The following is a 20747-nucleotide window of genomic DNA, read 5'->3' as shown; positions in this document are numbered from 1 at the left end:
ATCACAAGTTCTTTCTGACAATAAAGCCTATGGTGCAAAGTTGGAGATGATGACATTCTCAAAATCATGTCTATGAGCTTTATAAACTAAAAAGGGAAACAATATCCAAAAGTCCAGAAATACTTTGGCATAGGCATAAACATGTGCTTTATTAACACAGAGATTATTAAAAACTGTTGACAAAAACCTGGAACCCCCTCCAGAGAAGATTTATACAAAAAACAGACCCTATAAGAGCTACATGTGGTGAAGGCGTGTTATAAAACCAACCAGGGGAAATGAATATAAGGATGGGGAAGGTTTTATCTAACTGTATAGTCAAGCATCTCTCTGAACCCAAAGAAATCTTAAATGGTCAATAGAGGAGCATTTTATACCAGGATGAGCTACATGAAGACTCCAAAAGCTACCCTTGAAAGCAGCATGAGGAAAAAACCCTTTATTTAGATGTCCTAGATGCTAATCGTGACCACCCATACATTGACAAGTGACACTAAGATCTCATTATTCTCTATGCACTCCAGTTTCTCACTCTAGAAAATTAAGTCACATTGAAGAATACTTCATGTTCTCTCTGACTTGGAAACTCAGAGACCCCATAGTGAATCTCTATTGCTTAATGTTTAGAAATTGACAAAATATTCCCTAAGACTCACATAAATGAGTATTGACCTTAAACAATTTGCTCTTCAAGCTGAAGAATTGCACATTGTATTTAACTAATTTTATCTGACCACATCTGCAGAGAAAAGAAAAATGAACTTTCCTGTCTACATTTTTAAGTAAAAAGGTTTCAATGACTGGTTCCTCAGTGAGGAGATAGATTATTAGTTTTTTTCATTATTCCCCATTTCATAGTCCACCAATATTATAAGACAGTGGCTAGACAGTGGAATATAGACACAATCTAATACTGGAGTTATATTAAAAAGAATTTGAAACTATACATTTTCATTTGGATGTTTGCTTCTATTGTTGCTTTCTTTTCCTTCCTTCCTTCCTTCCTTCCTTCCTTCCTTCCTTCCTTCCTTCCTTCCTTCCTTCCTTCCTTCCTTTCTCCTCTTTCTCCTCCTCCTCTTCCTCTCTCTCTCTCTCTCTCTCTTTCTTTCTTTCTTTTCTTTTCTATGGATGGAAATAAAATCCCTTAATGTTGATGGTTCTGTGAAGAAGCGACAAGCAGAGGCATACAGATTTGGGTGTCTATCAGATGCCAGGCTAGAAGAATGGGGAACTTAAACACAGTGATATTGGGGCCAAGCAAGAAAGAAAATTTCCTTGTGGCAATGAGGACTGATAAGAAGTCCAGTTCAGGCAGTGATTTGAAATGTGCTTGTTGGAGTTCACCTACACCCTTGATTTACATAGCTGTATTATGTAGTCCCCTCTCCTCCTCCTGCCCTGCTTTGCTTTTGTCCTGGAGGACCCCGTGGCTAGGGCATGCAAGGCCCATTTGCATATTCCTGTAGCTTACTCTCTCTGTAACCCTGGATGCTCCCTGAGTGTCTATGCTTCCCTAATATGCTGTTTCTTGCCTTTGTTTTCTATGCTGCCTTCACCCACAGAAACATGTTCTTGTTCACAGCCAGCACTTTAGGATCTAGATAATGCGGGCGTTAGAATTCTCAACAAGATTGTGTTTAATCCACCCGCCCCTCCCCTCCACGCTGTGGATTACCATAGCCTCACTCTCCTTATAGCCAAATGCCAGCCTCAGGGTCACTCCCTTTCTTTATGGATTTTGGATCCCAGCTTACTGTTGTTTTGTTTTTGACACTGTGCCAACAAAAAAAAAATCTCAAATTATAATATCCGAATGATTTTCCCAGTGCTGTGTTCTCAGCGACTGGTTTTCTTTTCTTCCCAACCACCTGATTCTCCCTTTTATAGCAACAATAACTTCCTTTGTCATCCCTGTAACTACTGTTGGTAACTTCCATAATCTCTCTATTTTCTATGATCTTATGTTCCCATCCTGTTAGTGCACGGAGATTGACAATTTCTAAAATCCAAACATGTTCTATGACCTGTCAGTCCTACCACCTCTTCAATGTCCTTCAAATCCATGCATCTTCAATTTCCTCATCATATGATCATTTTGAACACAACACATACAGTCTCAGGCCATCATCTTATTTTATCATATTCACTTTGAAATTCCCCATTTTGCTCTATAAAAGAATCTGCAAACTGTATACAGCTGGAAGGCATTACACCGTCATAGACACTGAGGTCACGATAAATTCATGACATTGGAGTTCAACTGGACCATTAGTGCTACCATAGACCAAAACCCATGTCCCCATTCAAAAGCAGATAAAAGGACCAGCTTCTCCCTAGGGCATCAGCCAGATGTTAACCATCACCACAGTCCTAACATAGGTAGTTAGAAATCACTCAGTATCGATGATAACTTAAATTCCTGTTTTAAGTAACCCTTTAATGCTCATTTTCCTGTAAATAATCAAAGACACAGGTGGACAGGGGAATCTGTCTAAGATTATGGAAGCTGATCAGCTCTCCTTAACATTTTGAGCAAAAGTTCTAGCACTCAAATTGGCCTCCAGACCAGCACAGATACTTTGAACATACTTTGAAGACCTTAAGGGAACACAATGATCTTAACTGACTGTTCCGCTCTCCTGAATGTGAAGTCCAGCCAGGACAGTTTCAAACACTTTCTACTGACTTTTTGATAGCACCGGGCTTAGGAAGCTCAAGGGCACGCTGAGCCACTTCTCTCTGTTAGAAGGACAATACCATGATTGGAGCAAACACAAAAATTTATTTTTATGAAGGGTCTGCTGTGGTTGATGAAAACACCAATTCTCTGCACACAAAATTTTTTGTACCCACCCCACCCCACGAGCTGGCTGAGAAACACCCTGTGATGTTGCAACATTACTACTAACACAGAGATTCTCTTCAATAGTCAGTTCATGCCCACTTCTAATAGAAAAGGTCGGAGTGGGCAACGACAGATAAGCAGCTCACAGCTCAAGCTGCAAAAGTAGCAGACTGTCCAGAACTACTGACAGTTCCAACTGTCAGCCAATAGCAGCTCGAACAGAGAAGGATCCAGAGTAGTTGTCTCCTGCATGGCAGCTATTGACAGCAGCTATACCAAGAAGCAGTTGACGAGTTTGAGAGAGCAGCCAAGGCAAGAACAGAAGAGACAATAGCAGGCAACGGGATGGAAAAGGAAGGTTGAAGGCTAGAAGGCTGTAAGAAGCCACAGAAGAGAAACCATAAGTCCTCCTCACTGAAAGAGTTTCAGACAACCGCTAAGCATTTGGGGCAAAATGGCTACAGCTGAGTCTCACATGCTGTCCCACTAGCCTTGACAGAGAAACTGGGACTTGCCATTTGCATTAGTGACTTTTCTGTGGCTTGGATAAGACATTGTGACCAAGGCAACTTACAGAAGAAGAACCTGCTTATAGTGTCAGAGGGTTAGAGTATATGATGGTGGAGTGGAGGCAGCAGGCAGTAGGCAGATGGAGCAGCAGCTGAGAGCTCACTTCTTGAACTGCAAGCAGGAAGTAGAGAGAGCCAACCCAGAAGGCATGAAGCTATTGAGATCTCGGAGTTGAGTTGTCCCTGTCAGAACTTCCTCAGCAAGAACTGGGGGCAGCATATTCAAATGCCTGAGACTTATGGGTGACATCTCCTTCAATTCAGCTTACCAGAAGAGTAAATAGTGCCACCACGGAGCCCTGCATGAGAGCACTAGCTGCTGCTGTTCCTACTTCCTGCTGGCAGGCAGCTACCGTAAGATGCCAAAGCAATGAAATATGCCCAAGAGTAGCCCTTGGAGAGCTTCTTATTGCCGACCCATGATTTATAATCTCACCTAAAGACACCCACCCAGCCAATTTGTAACAATTCCATTCTTCTTGTCTTTTTCTTCTTGTTGTCTTTCTTTCTTTTTGCCAAGCTCCTCTATGTCCCTGGTCACCCTCACTCTCAGCAAAGTGGCCTTTGTAGAGAGAATTGGCACAGCTGAAAAAAGTTAGCATTGCTTGTCCCCAAACTGCGAGGTTTCCTGTGATGACTGATAGGCTGCCCATGGTTTCTGTGAAGCCAACTTACTCATTTAATTCCTTCCCATTCCATCTGGATATTGTTCCGGCAGTTTATCACTATGCTACTCTGATGTCCTCCTCTAGAAAACCCAAATGACGTGCAATGCCTCTTGCTGGAACCAACAAAAGCAGAGTCCTTTGACTTTAATCCCCTCCAGCCACCGCCACATCTGCTTCTCTCTTCGTTGGACATTAACTGAGTTAAGAGTTCCAGTCTTTAATTGTTATATTTTTCTCTTTTCCTTTTTTCCTATTTTGGCTTTTGCACTTTTTTTTTAATTTTTATTTTTCTTTTTAGTTACATTTTGTTAACTCTGTGTCCCAGCTGTATCCCACTCCCTCATTCCCTCCCCCTCCCCAACTCCCTCCCTAGTCTCCTCCCTGCCCCTTTCCAAGTCCACTGATAGGGGAGGACCTCCTCCCCTTTCATTTGACCCTGTTTTATCAGGTATCTTCAAGGCTGGCTGCAAAGTCCTCCTCTTGAGTGTGATGTATTTTGATCATATTCACTCCCATCTTACTACCTTGTTCCCCCCTCACTCTCATCAACCCCCTTCTTCTTTCTAACTAGGACCCCTTCTACTTTCGTGATATTTATATGTGTGAGCCAGCTAAGTTTTATTAGGATTATCTGGATGAGCATGGGTAAGGGGTCTGTTACAGAAACACACTCATCTCTCCAGAGGTTGCACCACTAAAGAAATGCCTCTCCTTCAGTAACTGCTGCCTATGAGTTCTAAGAGAAGAATGGGGCCTCAGGAGACACCACTCCCTTCCAGGGCAGGATAATGATATTTTGTTATTTTGTTGTTCTGCTATTTTCTTAGAAATCCATTCTGCTTAGTCTTTAGAGCCAAATACAGTATTAAGATTAATTTTAGAGGGTTAGCACTGACCTCCTTGCTTCACATCTAATAAAAAACGCTACATCTTAAGAAATGCTAATCAATTCTTCATTTACATTGTTTCTTAGTAGCTTTGGGCAGATGGTCATTCCTTCCTTTTCATAACACTGCCCACACTTGCCTTGCAGACAGCATTAATATTAGCTCCCTGTGTTTGCTTGCTGCTCATTTTAATCTGCTTTAATGATTTCTTTTCACCTCTCCAACTCACAAAGATAGAGCACCCCAAATGTCCATCACCCTCACAGCTTTCTCTCTTCCTCAGCTGTCGCCATCTAGTCTCAACATTTTTAATACATCATCCATACACTGTACATGAATAGCTTAATACTCCCTCTCCAACATCAGACTTGTATCCCCAACGGCTTACTTGACGTCACATTTAAACCTACAGGTATCTCAAACGTTGACTGAAGCCCTCAAGCCCTCAGTCGCTCCTAACCCTGGCATTTCAGATGTTCTTTTGTAAAGTAGTGGTGACTTCAACCTGTCATTTAGTTTAAAAAAAGTCTCAGTCCCCCCCACACCCTGCCCCACTTGGCTTCACATCTAGCTCAGCAGCATGACTCATCAGTTCTCCTCAAATGCTTCCAAGTGGCCCAACTGTCCTGTTCCTCCCCATCACGTCAGTGCTTCATCTAATGTGTGCTCTCTCTAGTTCACTTTCAGCTGAGGATCAGAAAGAGACATTCATACCTGAAGACGCTCAGTCCCTCCATTCTAACCCCTGCTTTGTATCTCCTGTCACCCACAGAAGGAGGGCTGCACGGGGCACCTTGCTGCTCTCTTCACATCAGCTATGCTCTTGCTTCCCTTCACCCAGAGCTCTGCTCCACATTACAGTCACAGCTGGCACTCAGCCTCAAGACGTTGATTCAGCATGACTCCTGAAGATCTGGTTTACACCGCACCTGCTCCCTCGCTCCCATTTTCAGCTTTCTTGCTTCTTCTCCTCATTGCTTGTTTTATTTTAGTCCCTAGCTTTATTTGTGCATCAGTTTTCTGTTTCTTCTCTCCCATGTGCCCTCCTGACAGATCTGCCAGTTTCTTCCAGTGCCCTCCTCACTTCTTTAGGAACATTTAGGCTATGAGTGTGGACTTTTTTTTGCTTTGTTTTAATCCCCCAAAACAGATGATTCAGCTCCTGGAACAAACCATTTCATATCCTGTTCACTACATAATTTTAAACACTGAAGATTCCCTTTTATCCTTCAAAGGCACCTGTTACACGGATCTGTGCAAAGTGTTAATAAATGCAAATAGGAACTAGAGTAGGATAAACAAAAAATCTAGGGCACAGACTCTCCTCAGAGAATGGTCAAATTAAGAGGTATCCCACTCTCATGTTTTATACTGATGTAACTCTTGTTCTTTTGCCTCCCAATATCTAACATAGAAATAGAAAACACTAGACCCAATTTTTGGGTGCTTCTATATTCGTGGGTGATAGTGCCATTCTTTAGAATTCGTATGCTCAAGAAATGGAAAGATTAAATTGCTTACAACAAACTAAAAATAAACTCAATAAGAGTCTGTCAAAACACTCCTTCCTTCATTCAGACCATGTCTATAAGTTTTATGAGTTGATATAACATAGAATTGAGAAATTTTAAGATTTTTAATGTTTTTGTCCCAATACTATGATGATTTTATTAGTATAACTCTGTGGTGCATTTTAAGATCAGGTATGGTGATAGCTCAAGGTTTCCTTTTATTATTCAGGATAGTTTTAGCTATTGTGTGTGTGTGTGTGTGTGTGTGTGTGTGTGTTTCCATATGAAGCTGAAAATTGTCCTTAAAAGATCTGTAGTGAATTGTGTTGGAATTTTATGGAGATCACACTGAATCTGTGGATTGATTTTAGTAGTATGGACATTTTTACTATATTAAACCTACCAGCCCATGAGCATGGGATATCTTTCCATCTTATGATGTCTTCTTTAATTTCTTTTTTCAGTGTCTTAAAGTTTTTATCATACAATTCTTTCACTTCCTTCATTAGAGTTACCCCAAGATATTTTATATTAGGTAAGTGTGGTGTGAAAGCTGTTGTTTCCCTAATCTTCCTCATCCATTTGTCATTTGTATATAGGAAAGTCACAGGTTTTTGTGATTTCATCTTGTATCCAGCTACATTGCTGAAAGTGTTTATCATCTGCTGGTATTAATAAAATGTATCTCACAGCCTGAAAAGGGTCTCTGGGACCGTGTATGCCCTAAACAAGCACATGTGTAATATATATAACAACCAGTCTCATGGAGTGAAATGGAACAATGGTCAGTAGCCCTTTCACTTTAAGTAAGCTTTTTTTCCATGAGATAGTTCAGATGTTCAGCATGTACAGAAATCGTAAGGAATGTAGTTTACAAACCTTTATGGATTCTAGAATCATAAGTTAGAAATTTCAGAGCTATCACAATTATCAGTAGTGAGTCAGAAAACAACTGAAGTTTTGAAAAGATGGAAGTTTAACAACTCTTTACCTCCTCCACAAGTGGCATTGCAATCTTCCCAGCCTGCATGTGTCCACATGAAGAGAGGTTCTGGATCCTTAGAGCTCTGATTATCTGGAAGTGGGTCTGATGGAACAGTATATTCATAGTGAAGACCATAATTCTGATCTTGAAATAGCAGCACCTGTGGCATATAGAGTGATTAAAGAATACAATTTAATAGAGCACGTTCATTGAGAAAATCTACAAAGACACTGATACTTAAAAATACTAATTGTACAGGAACATATTCTTTCTATTCACAGCCCTCATGTGACATTACTTTTAAACGTTTGAAATGTTATCCTTTCAAAGGCTGGAAAGTCACCCTGTCAGCTAAATACATCACGATAAAGGCTCACTTGAGTGAAGCCAGAGAGAGATACCTGATCACTTTCTTTTGATTTGGCAGACCATTTACTGAAGCATGAGATTAGACAGATAGAGAGAGAGAAAGAGAGAGATGTGTATTACATCTAATGTCAAAATATAAAACCAGCCTTGGATTTTCCACTATTATTTTTTTTAAAAGATGGAAAGAAAGTCACTCGGCCAGGATGGGGTTTGCTGTCGCCATGCTGTTTTATGCCAGCTTGACATAGCTAGAGTCACATTAGGGACCCTTGGTTGATAAAATGTCTGCATAAAAAATGGCCTGAAGGCAAGGCTGTGGGGTGTTTTCTTAATTATAGACATGGGAGAGCCCAGCCTACTGTGCATGGTAGCACCCTCGCAGGTGGTCCTTGGTTGAAATCAGGTTGAACAATCCAGGAGGAAGCCTCTGCTTCAGTTCCCATTTCCTGTTTCAGTTCCCACACCTTCAGTTCATGCCCTGCCAAGGATGGAGTGTGACCTGAGAGTGTAAACCAGTTCAAACTAAATTAAACCTTTCCTCTAAATGTTTCATTCGGTTAGAATGTTTTATGAGAGCACTAGGAATCTTAACTAAGACAGCAGGTAAGGCTAGGGACTGGAGATCACTATTACAAATGGTAGCCAACCTCTGAATCACTGGAAGGGTGACAGTTCTGTTCTTGATGTTTACAATTACCTTAGAATTTTGGAAATGTGTATGTTTGAATGGATTTTAAAAGAACATTAGATTAGCAACACCACTGTTCTACATAAAAAGTTTATATATGTGTGTGTGTGTGTGTGTACGCATATATTTTAAAAAATGTGTTTAGAAATTTGGTTTTATGAAATATGTTAAGTTTAACAATATGAAATATGACATGTCTATGGATCTGACAATCTGTTGGTACATAAAATATTTCTACATATATTTTTAAATTGTGTTGGTGGGGAGGAATATTAATTATTTAACCTTTGTCTACATTAATTATAATTATAGGTGATTCAGAATAATACAACTTGCAAAAACACTTAAATAAGCCCAAGGATAAATATGAACATATCAATTGAATTTTCCTTACTCTCTCTCTGGTTTTGTTCTCCATATCAAAAAGAGTGCTACAATATATTTGATGTGTGGGTTGTGAAGCTAGTGTATTGATCTTAAGAACATTGTCTGAATAATAAAATTAATAGTTTCTAAGTTCACAAATATGAAAACTATGGGTACCGAGTCAGAGCACATCACAGCACTGATTTTGGCTTAAATATTTCATCAGATGTTGCCAATTACACATTACTTTCACTGTAATAAAGAGTGAAAGTTTACATTTTTTTATTATGTCAACACTATCATGTAATTTGCTAAAATGACCATATTAATAATACTTATTTGTTATCATACCTAACTATATCAAAACAATACTGTTTTTCTTCATAAGCTTCCTTTTCATTGATAGAACTTCAAACTGCATTGAACATCTAATGCGGTTTAAAATTGAGTGATTGGCCACAGAACCATGAGCTCTTTCATAAACCGTTTGACTTTGGCAGAATTCTTTGCAGAAGGAAAGTGTGAGCATGTTACAGTCAAGAGCACATATTGAGGAATGGCAGCAGCAAACATTGCCTTTCAAGTCAGTACCAGGTTTCAATCTGCAATAGTCATTAAAGAGAAATATCTCAGAGGTACAGTTTCCTTTGGATTACCAAATAAATCCAGGTCACACACATAGCTCCTTTTAGATCCAGTTCACTGAGTCAATTACGATTCATGATTCCAGGAAAAACCTTGGCAATTATTAGTCAGATTAAGGGCTCTGCTGCAAGAAAAGTCTCTGACTCAGGTCTGACATACACTGTTTTCACATTTTAAACAAAGGCTCAGTCTTGTATTTTTCTTAAGTAGGTTAAAACTAATATGTGGTTATAGAATAAATTCTGGTATCAAATCATTACAAATGTTTGCTATTGATATTATTTTACATGATTCTGTCAAAGACGGTGCTAAGGATTTTATCTACAATATAGATATTTTGTTTGTTTTTCTAGATAGTATGGGATAGAGCGGATCTTTTCATTAAAATTATTAAATAGGATGCAAAGGAACTGTGAGGAGATACATAAAATGATTATTCAAAGATCATATATATTTATGAACAAAGACTTTTACAGAATGGACAGGTATTATTTATAATGGACAGAAAATACACACACTGAACAGTTTGCCTTTTTTTTCCTGTTAAAGTGAATGAACTATCATTACATAAAGCCTGAAATTTTGAATTGTAGTTTCTGTGTCCTCAGCAGTGATATCAGATGGGAGCTGTGGGAAACATGTGGATCTCAGGTTCCGATCCAAACCAAGTGAATCAGAAGGTACATTTAAGGTCCCCACACAATAGGTTCATCAAAATAGGATGAGCAGTGAGCCATGCTATGATCCTAGAATCCATGGATTCTAGGATCCATGAATCTCTGGATCCTAGAAGAAGCAACAGAGATGTTTATAGCTAAAGGCCAATTCAACTGCAGTAAAGATGTTAAATCATGTGGCATATGCCACTACTGACAAATGAATTCATTGTGTTGGAGTGGTTTTCTGTGCCTGGGTATATAGAAAGATACTGAGGTATTTGAATGTTAGATTTATTTTTGGCACTAGCATAGAAACTCATTCTGTCCGTTTAGACACTCTTCTGGGTCCTTTACCATCAGCTCTGCATGCCTTGAACAACACAGCAGCCAGGACACAATCCCACTGTTGTGTCCTTTCCCTTTCAGTCCTCTCACACTGCACTTTTGCTACATGATAAAGAACATGACATTTCCAAACAGTGCAGTGTGCATACCATCTACAGCAATCCATTAACCTAGTGAGACACAGTGAGGAGACTGAGAGCTCTCTTAACATGCGCTTATGAACTCTCTCTTCTCACTGCTTTCTCAAGGGCACATTCTCCAGACACAGATGAGCCGCACTAAATGGATGATGACTTGCTGTAATTTCCATACCATAGCTCTGTCTTGTTGAATATCCATTCTGGTTGGCAGAGGGTGGGGGCCTTATTCTTTGGTGTTAGTCTATTTCACTATGAGTTTTTTTAATTCCCTACATCTTGCTCCACTTTTAATAATTACTAATTTTACAAATCATGATTTAAAATGCCTACAAAATATCTCATCTCTTAAACAATTTTAACTGCTGTTCTGAAGTTCTGATTTTAAAAACAGATGGGGACAGGAAAAGGGGAAGAGAAAGAAAGAGGGAAAGACAGGGAGAGAGGGAGGAAAAGAATGAGAGACACTGAGGGGAGGGAGGGAGAGTGAGGGGAGGGGAAGAGGGGCAGAGGACGGGGGAGAGAGAAGATCAGGAATTTCTTTGGCATGAGAAGCTGGTTTTGCAATACTATCCCGTCTCTTCCTCTTACCAGGAGATGTAAAGGTGTGGTTGTGGGACCTTTGGCAGAGATCTTCTCCCACAGGCCTCGTCTTATGTAATGGACTGTAGTTCCAGCTAGATTGAAGGCTCCAGAATGTTCTATCTTCCAGTCACTGTTTATAGACTGTTTGCTGGCATCTCGAAGAGCTATAAATAGGTGAAATACATGAGTGTGAACCATAAGACTGAATGATGTTACTTTGTTTAAAAAAAAAAAAATCAATGTGTCTTCAAACTCTGATACAAATCCTAAGTCACTGGCCTTGTTGCCACTGAAGTCAAAAGCATTTTTAATATTTACTAGATACTTACAACTCCTTTAAAATTGTTCACCTGTTAAGGTTTTCATCTTTCACCAAAAGTTATTTTGGTGCTTGTACTCCCATCAATAAAAGCAACAAGCATATGAAAATTTTAAAATCTATTGCATCAATTTTCTCTACAAAAAAGTTTTTATCATATACTAATGTCTAAAGGGAAGTTAAACAAGCATGCCTATCCTTATTTTTATGAGGATTTATTTTTATGAGGACTATTTTTACTGAAATAGAAATATATTAATCTAAAACATCTCAAAACATTGCCAGATTTGGTTACCACTAACAAATAGTTAGGGCTTAGATAATGTTAAAACTTTTGGGGAAAAAACAACCAATGGGTTTGTTTATAAGGTTTAACATCTGCTTTAATTTTGTAAATTATGTTAAATATTTTGAGAAATATTTTTGTCTAGTGTTGCACATTGATCAATATTTCCCAGTTTCCATGCTTGTATCTCAGGTTACAATTATCAATTTACAGTTCCTGAAAATCTCTAATAACAATGTCTTAAAACCCCTTTGGGGTTAACAGAATATGATATTCAGACTCTATCCATGTTTTGGCTTTCAGCATTTCCTAGAAAATGGCATACACATGTACATGAAAATCCCACAGTTTATTGGCTTAAGAGCCACTTCATTCAGAACCAGGAGTCTGTATGTATCATGTTTCTTGATTTTATTTTTTTTACCTCATTAACTTAAAAAATATTCTTTTGAAAACCTTGCTCCTGGCGATCTGCAGAAGTGCTCTGTTCACTAGCCAATGTATGGAGAATCAGTTTTCAAACTTTCGATGAGGATGGTGAAGAAAGCTGGTATAATCGCTCTGATTGCTTGGCCGTCTTCCTGGGGATAATTACCAGAGCACAGGCAAAGAAGGCTTGCACAGTGGAGAGGCACAGAGAATGGAGTTCACTATGGCTAAGATGGCTAGAATCTGTTTTACGGAGCTCTGGAGAATTGTGAGTTACAAGAAAAATAATTTCCAAAACAATCAGAGCGAGCTTTTAACTTTATAGCTGAATATTCAGCTTCAAACAAATAGGGTGTGACTCCCAAAGGCTGGGAAATGAACAACTGCCAAGAAACTAAGGATTTAAGACTTTCTAGATGATGTTCTAGTTCGAGTAGGTATGGAGGAAAAAAAATTCTAGGTAATTCCAAGGTGAGTTGCTTTTGACTATAGAGAACCTAAAAGGGCAGGTGGCCAAATTAAAAAAGCAACAGACTTCACATTCACATTAAAGCAACCGGAGTCAATTCTAACAAAATTCTAAAAGTGTCTCAACACATGTAGCTGATCCAGAAGCAAATGAGCTTTTCAGCAAAATGAGATTTATACTCAGTAATAAAGAAAGTATGATACAGCCATTCATCCACGCTGTGTTATTCATGTTCACCATCCAGTTAAAAACCTGCTGGGATGAGGCCACCATAAAACTGACCTGTAATAATTGGGGGAGGGGGGAATCCGGAATAAAACGAGATTCAAGAAGAAGAATCTTGGAGATAGTGGAACTAGTGAATTAAGCCTTTAAACCTGCACACACATTTATAGGAAGGTATGTAATGTAGTAGAGCAATGAGAGCGGGGAAGACAAACCAAATGTCTTAGAACAGGAAAACATAATATACCAAATAAGTGAACTTAATGGATACATTTGAAACCATCTTAGACAAAGGCACAATCATAGGAGGAATGAAAGCTCAGAGAAGAGAGACCTGATGAACAAAAACAGAGCAAGGTGGACATGTGGTGGGGGGACTGCTGTGTGGATCAAACTGATGTGACTGGAATTCCAGAAAAGGGAACAAGGATATACAAAGTATTTGAAAGCACAGTAAAATACTTAAAAGTATTTTACGTTTTCTTAAAAAAAAAATCTCCAAATACATAGTTCTTAAAAAGTACAAAGAACTCATTAGAAAGCACACACACATACACACACACACTTAACAGGGTGATTGGGAGAACATAGTTTAGAGTGGTCAGGAAAAAAAATCTGTTACTCATGGGCATTTTTAAAAATGTATAATACTTGTTTAGTTCTCACCCCTCGATAATGAAGCTTCTTTTTGCAGCAGATGGAGAGCATTACAGAAATCCAAAAGGGTCAAAATACAGAGAACAACTGACTGTCAGATGCCTAACCCCAAGTGACGTGTCTACAACACAGGGTGTAAACGTAAAGTTCAGGAACCTTCATGGAAGAAGGGGAGGAAGAGAAGCACAGTGTCTGACTCCTGGGAGATCGTGTTTTCTACATATGGCAGAAAAGCTGCAGCCATGAATTCTCAGCAATATGGCTGTCTAAATAAGACCTGGACACTGACAACACCAATTGAAACAGTGCAAGACTCCATGTCTAGATGAAGCGCTGCAGGCAAATAAAGGCTGCTGAGGGTGGGAGAATTGGTCTTCCCCAGAAATGAGCCCCTATAGGTTAGCCAGTCCTAACCACAGAAACATACAAGACTTAGCAGCTGCACACACACACACACACACACACACACACACACACACACACACACCCAGGTATATAACAAAAATTAAAGAAGAGGTAAGAAACTTGAGAGGGGCCTAGAGCATGGGAGGAGTTCTGGGGGAAAGACAGGGTGGAAATGGTATAAATATAATACTCGTGTACAAAAATTTCAAAACGTGCCTGTGATATTAAAAATATAACAATTCATTAAATTTTCATGTATCGTTAGAAATAATGCAAGTCAAAGGAATTCAGTCAACTTTACAGGGCTAGAGAATTTATGGATCTTAGAGCACATACAACTATCTCTTTGCTAAACCAGTACAATCCCTAACTTCACTCTAAATATTTGTTCTTATACCCGCAGATAATTGTAGCTCTCACCCCTCATCAATTAAACCTCTCTTTGCAACAGATAGAAACCATCACAAAAACCATCATAATCAATCAAGATTCAGTGCTGGGAGCATACATCCAACTGATAGGTCTACAACATAAAATCTCCACCTAAAGCTCAGAGATCATGGTGGAACAGGGGGCTGAAAGATTGTAAGAGCCACAGGAACAGGGGATTTGGTGTGAGATTGTGTATCTAAGGAGTATCAAAAGCTACACCCATGAAGTTTTACCAACACAAATCTCTAAACATGAACTGAGCAAGGATGAAACCAATAGACATGCCAAACTATTTGTGAATATCCACTAGGCCTCAACCTTACACAAAAACCTAGAGGCAAATAAACTTCTCAGAATGGGAGTGGCAGTGTTCTTCAGGGAAGAACACACCAATTTCTTATCCAATGCCAAATGGTCAAGCTGTGAAAACATACATAAAAGTAACATTATATAAACTGAGAAGGTTATGTTTAGGAATATATATGTATATGCGTAAGCATATATGCACACAACAATAATTAGTGAAAAAGAAGCCATGAATTTGAAAGAGAATGAGTGGTTTATGAAAGGGTTTGGATGGAGGAAAGGGAAAGGAGACCAATAATGCAATTACATTATGCTAACAAAAATATTAATCAGAATTTGAAAAAAAATGTTGACATGAGATAAAGAAACTTTTTCAACGATTAAAAAGGAACACAATCAGGGCTGGAGAGATGGCTCAGAGGTTAAGAACAATGTCTGTTCTTCCAAAGGTCCTGAGTTCAATTTCCAACAACCACATGGTGGTTCATAACCATCTATAATGAGATCTGGTACCCTCTTCTGGCCTACAGGCAGAACACTGTATAAATAATAAGTAAATCTAAAAAAAATCAACACAAACAAAAATAAGAACTCTATACCTAGTGAAAATATTTTCAGACACAAAGGTAAATCAAGTAAATTTTCAGAGAAAACCTTAGGAATTTATTGCCAACAGACTTGCTATCCAAAAGAAGCCAAAGTGTTCTTCATTCTGGCAGAACACAGACCAGGTGGGAAAGTGTGTGTGAGAGAAGACAGCAGATATGAGTAGCTGTCTAAATGTATAAAGCATCCCTTAGAGATAAATTCATTTAGTGAGAGAGTGATGGCTACAAGCAGGTGCTTGCAATGTCCTACGGTGTTTAAAACACATTTACAAGTAAATTAAGGATATGAAAGTGGAAATAAAGTACATAATAGTAAAAGATCAGGCAAAGTGCACTTCTTAAGTACTTACATTATGCATAAAAACGTAAAATAAAATTTGAAATGATACTACAATAAATTAAAAATTAAATGGCAATAACCATACTACAACTCACAGACAAAAAGAAGCTAAGTAACAGGGAGGGCACAAGGGAGGTGCATGAATCTCACTGAGAAGGGAAAATAGAAAAGACAGAGGAAGTGCTTGAAGAGAGGGAACAGGATAGGAGAGGGAATGGTGAGGAAAATGAGCATGAGGGTCTTATGTGGGGAGAGCCAGGGAGGGGAGCAGGTGGACAGAGGACGTACAGAGAGGAGAGAAACCATGGCTTGGGGCATTACTGAGGTAGGCTTCTGGGAGGATTTGGGGTTGAGCCTAGCAGAGACTCTAAGAAGAAGGAGGGAACATCAACCCACCTACCAAAACATCTACCCAAAAGTTACCCTGCCAAGATGTACAAGGATAAAGATAGAGCAGAGATTGAGGGAATATACAAACAATGCCTGTCCACACCATGGGAGAGAGCCAACCCCTAACACTATTAATGACACTTTGCTAAGCTTGCAGACCAAAGCCTAGCGTAGCTGTCCTTTGAGAGGTAAAACAGATGCTGAGACTCACAGCCAAAAACATTGGCCAGAGCACAGGGAACCTTGTGGAAGAGTGGAAAGAAGAATAGAAGGACCTGGAGGGAACAGGATCTCTACAAGAAAACCAACTAACCTGGGACCAGGGGAGCTTTTAGAGACTGAAACATCAACCAAAGACCATGTATGAACTGGACCTAGGCCTCCTACACATATGTATAAGGTGGACAGTTTGGTCTTCATGTGGGTCTCCTAAGAAAGGGGAATGGGGACTGCCTCTGACAAGGACTCTGTTGTATGCTTTTTGAGCACTTCCAACTAATGGAGCTGCCTTGCCAGACCACCATGGTACAGGATGCACGCAGTCCTGATATAACTTGATGTGCTGGACAGGTATGTGGGAGGGGCTCTCCTTTTCTGAGGGGAAGGGAAGGGGAATACAGGAAGGAGGGAAGGAGGATGGGACCAGGAGAAGGGAAGGGGTTATGATTGGGGATGTAGAGTGACTAAATAAATACATATATACATAAATACATAAATAAAACTAGATCCACCAACAAAATACAAAATAATAGGTATATCTAATTATTCAAGTCAATGAGATAAAACGAAATACTAGAAACTTCCCTGCTCAATGGTAGCCAGACTGAAGAAGAAAATGTCTTGAAGAAGAGATGAGCAATTTGAAAACAACTTCAGTGTGTACATTATTATAGCAGGTTTAAAGGGACTGTGGACATTGGTTAAAATGTGGCAGGTTCGCATAGCCTATCAAGAATCATCACGACTCCCTGGATCCTCTTCTTCTGTGTCCTTGCAAGGCTGCACCCCGGGGGAAGGTGATCAAAAGCAGGCAATGGAGTTCATGACAGAGGCAGCCCCTGCTCCCCTTCCCCGGGAACCCACATGAGGACTGAACTGCATGTCAGCTATTTTTGAGCAAGGTTTCTAGGTCCTCTCCATGCATGGTCCTTGGTTGGTACAACGGTCTCTGTGGGACCCACTGGGCTCAGGGTTTTTAGCTTTGTTGGTCTCCTTGTGGGGCTCCTGTCCCCTCCATGTCCTTTTATCCCTACTCCCCTCTTCTTCCACAAGACTCCCTGCACTCTTCCCAAAGTTTTTCTGTGAGTCTCAGCATCTGCTTGAGCCCCTGGTGGGTGTGAGCTATGAGCAGATGGCAGAAGAGGAGAACTCCCCCTTTCAGTGGACTAGAGAAAGGAGACAGGGGGAAGAAGGAAGGAGGGTGGGACTGGGAGGAGTTGAGGGAGGGGGCTTCAGTCGGGATATATAATGAATACATTGTAAAAAAAATAAAATAAATAAAATAAAATTGCAAAAAAGAAGGTGGAGGGTGTCAGGTTACAAAAACAGAAAGACCCTAATATTTTCAATTTATAAATGTGTGTCTTAAAAATAAAGACCCATAGTAAGAGGATGGAAAAATGAAGCAGGCAACACTAGTCATTCATAAAGTGCTTTGCTGGCTGTCTCTGCGCCAGATAGCATGGACTTCGAAGAGTATTCCTGTCTTACAATTACATAAATGCCTCTATCTTACAATTAACTTGAATTTAAGATAATATATGGGCAGACAGATCAGTGCGGAAGAGCGCTTTCTGGACTAGCATGAGAACGTGTATTTGAATTCCCAGAGCCCATATACAAAGCAGGGGATTTGCTGATCATGCCTGTAACTCCAGCATTTGGAAGGTTGTATCCTGGGAACGTACTGGCCAGATAACTCAGCAAAAAATGGTGAGTTCCTTGTTCATTGAGAGACCCTGTCTGAGAGGAGTAAAGAAGAAGGGTGGGGGTGGAAGAGACAACTAACATAATCCTCTTCATGCACGTGCACACTTGTATGAGACTGCACACACACCACACGCATGCACCACTAACACGCACACACAGATTCTTAGATGGTATATAAAATTTATTAAGGTTATAGATCAATCTTAAACATATAACAAAGCATCAAAATGCATAAAGTAGCAACTGATCTAATTGAGAGAGGAAACATACATACCTTTTTGCTCCTCTTTCCCTAACTGATCAGACAAAAGGAATATATGCAAGCTTGTAGAAAAGTTGAACTAGTGTGCTGGAACTGACAGTGAAGACTTAGCTGGAAACTTCACAATAACTCCTTCAGGCCAAAGGTGATAAACAAAGTCTCAGTTGACACCTGACTGCACATATTCTTTCACCGCAAGACTTTACGCTGGGAATGCCTAACAGAATATTTATGTATATCTGTAAATTGCGTATTCAAGCATAACTCATAGATCCAAGCAGAAACCAACCGTGGCTCTATGAAAACAGCTTTAACTGAAAGTGCATTGTGAAACATGGCTAAAGTGGATCCTGGGGCACAATCGTGGCTCTGAAATGTCACGTGAGAAAAGGAGGGAGCTAAAGTTACTCTCCTGGTTTTATCTGTGGCAGGAGAGCAATTAAAATCCAAGGCAAATGGAAGAAAGCAACAAGGGAGAATTAAACAGAAATATATTAGCAGTGGAGGCCACCAGTAACAGCAGCAGCAGGTTTTCTGGAGAGAATAAATGACTGATAAAATTTAAACTGATCAAGAAAACAAGGCACAATAACAGTGGCAGAAAAAAAAAAAAAGAGAGAGAGAGAGTCTGAACACTGTCCTCGGTGATGGTGCAATAAGAAACCATCAGAAACAGCTTTCAGCCAGCTAGTATGAGATGACAAAGAAAACAGCTTATTCCCTGCAGAAAACTATTACGAAAACTGCATGAAAGAATATATGAAAGCATACTTTCTCACTTGTAATATCTATGTGAAAAGTTCTATAAAAACAAAACACAGCACATATAAAGGAGTATCAGAGATTAAAAGGCCTTCCCACAAATAAGACTTCAATGGTTAAACATCAAAGTAAAACTGTTACTAATTTTAGACAAAAATAGCTTAGGCAAAAGAGGGAATACAAGGTTCTTCAAATACACTAAAAATGCTATTTGCCATATGTGGGTAATATATTTAAATGTGTTATTATTTTATACTAATCAAGAATATTTATTTGACTTTTTAAATACAATTTTATATACTCTGAGAATAAGGGCTCTTTGAAGCCAAGTGAATTATTTTCTTTGAGATCAGAGCTCTTCTCTATACTTTCTTAATGGTTTCCTGAAAAGATACATAAGCTTGTTATTTACAAAATTCTGTTTCTATTTTCTGTGTGTCACACAAGTTGTATATTGATTTGATCTTCTCTTATTCACTGTGGTGTCTGGCTCACGGCGTCGTTGTCCCTTCTATTTTCTGGGTTACTTTTAATACTCTATTTGTTGAATTCCCCAAGTCTTTTGAGATCTGGTTGAAAGGGCGTTGCTTACGGAAAGTGCTTCCCTTAGCATGTGTCAGTCATGTTCCTACTGCATTAAGACAAATGCCCATGAGGGTTTGTGGCTTCGCAGTGAGATGAACAGGGTGGCGCACATATGTGGGTTTGCTTTGCATTGCAAATTCTCGGGAAAGCTGACCTTCCAGGTTGGCCTTATGCTAACGGTACCTACACTCTCTCTGATTCTCCTCTCTTGCATTAATTATATCCAGGCTGGTGTTGGTCCTTCAAGGGTCTGATGTGCCCTGAAGCCTGACTCCGTGCTGTGACCTGCTCAGGCAGTAGGGCACTGTGAGGTAACTGGAATTGGCTGAGGACAGTACTGCACAATCTTCGTAGACGAGATTAGCATTCTGGTACGAGGCCTTGCTTCCTTTTCTTGTGCCATGGAAGGACACAGGGGTCAGGAATTCCCGGCTCATAAAAGCGCCTCATCACAATCCAGCCATACTGGTCTCCTGGGCTCAGAATTCCAGCCTTAAGCGCTGAGAAGTAAATTCTATGGTTTACAACTCTCTCAGCCTATGGTGCTTTGTTACAGCATCTTGAGGTGATTAAATTAAGAGGCAAATATTAAAAGGGAGGCTTGCTTTCTTTTTTTGCTCATTTCAAATATTTTAATAAGATTTTTGCCCTAGTGCCCTAGTGCCCTGTGTGTATTTGTGTGTGTGTGTGTGTGTGTGTGTGTGTGTGTGTGTGTGTATGTGTGTGAAATTTCAGACAGGGTAAGTTTGATTTGGTACTTTTGTAAGTTTTTTTTTTCTAAAATGATTTTATAAATAAAAACATATGATTTATTCATTTTAGGCTAACTGGTATCATTAACAAAATAATGCTATAATCTTCGGAGAAGCCAATAGTTATTGAATATAATTAAAAGAAAGATAGTGGAAAGGAAAATTGTATTGGGAAGTGATTAAATGTCTCCTATGTAATAATATATAGTTTGATGTTAACAATTTAAATTGTTTAAGAATTACGTCAACCGAAGTTCTTTGTGTATACTTTCATCTCCTTTGAAGACGTCTTACAACTTCCTTCCTATTCCCAAAGGAGCCGTGTGGAGAGT

At 39.5% G+C, this 20747-nt stretch overlaps 1 protein-coding gene across 1 annotated transcript in view; it reads right to left on the bottom strand.

Annotated features, from left to right (window-relative positions):
* Adamts19 (ADAM metallopeptidase with thrombospondin type 1 motif 19) overlaps positions 1-20747 on the bottom strand; it is a 212827-nt gene that overhangs the window by 35645 nt on the left and 156435 nt on the right. The window contains exons 17-18 of the mRNA XM_055622751.1: positions 11266-11423; positions 7472-7625 (exon numbers count right to left, since the gene is read on the bottom strand). Coding sequence (XP_055478726.1) covers positions 7472-7625; positions 11266-11423 — 312 coding nt within the window. The remainder of the gene's footprint in view (positions 1-7471; positions 7626-11265; positions 11424-20747) is intronic.

The sequence above is a fragment of the Psammomys obesus genome, unplaced genomic scaffold (assembly GCF_907164565.1).
Source record: "Psammomys obesus unplaced genomic scaffold, mPsaObe1.curated_primary_1811, whole genome shotgun sequence".
Lineage (NCBI taxonomy): Eukaryota > Metazoa > Chordata > Mammalia > Rodentia > Muridae > Psammomys > Psammomys obesus.
Note: the sequence above shows the minus strand (reverse complement) of the source record. Positions and strands in the feature narration are given on the sequence as shown.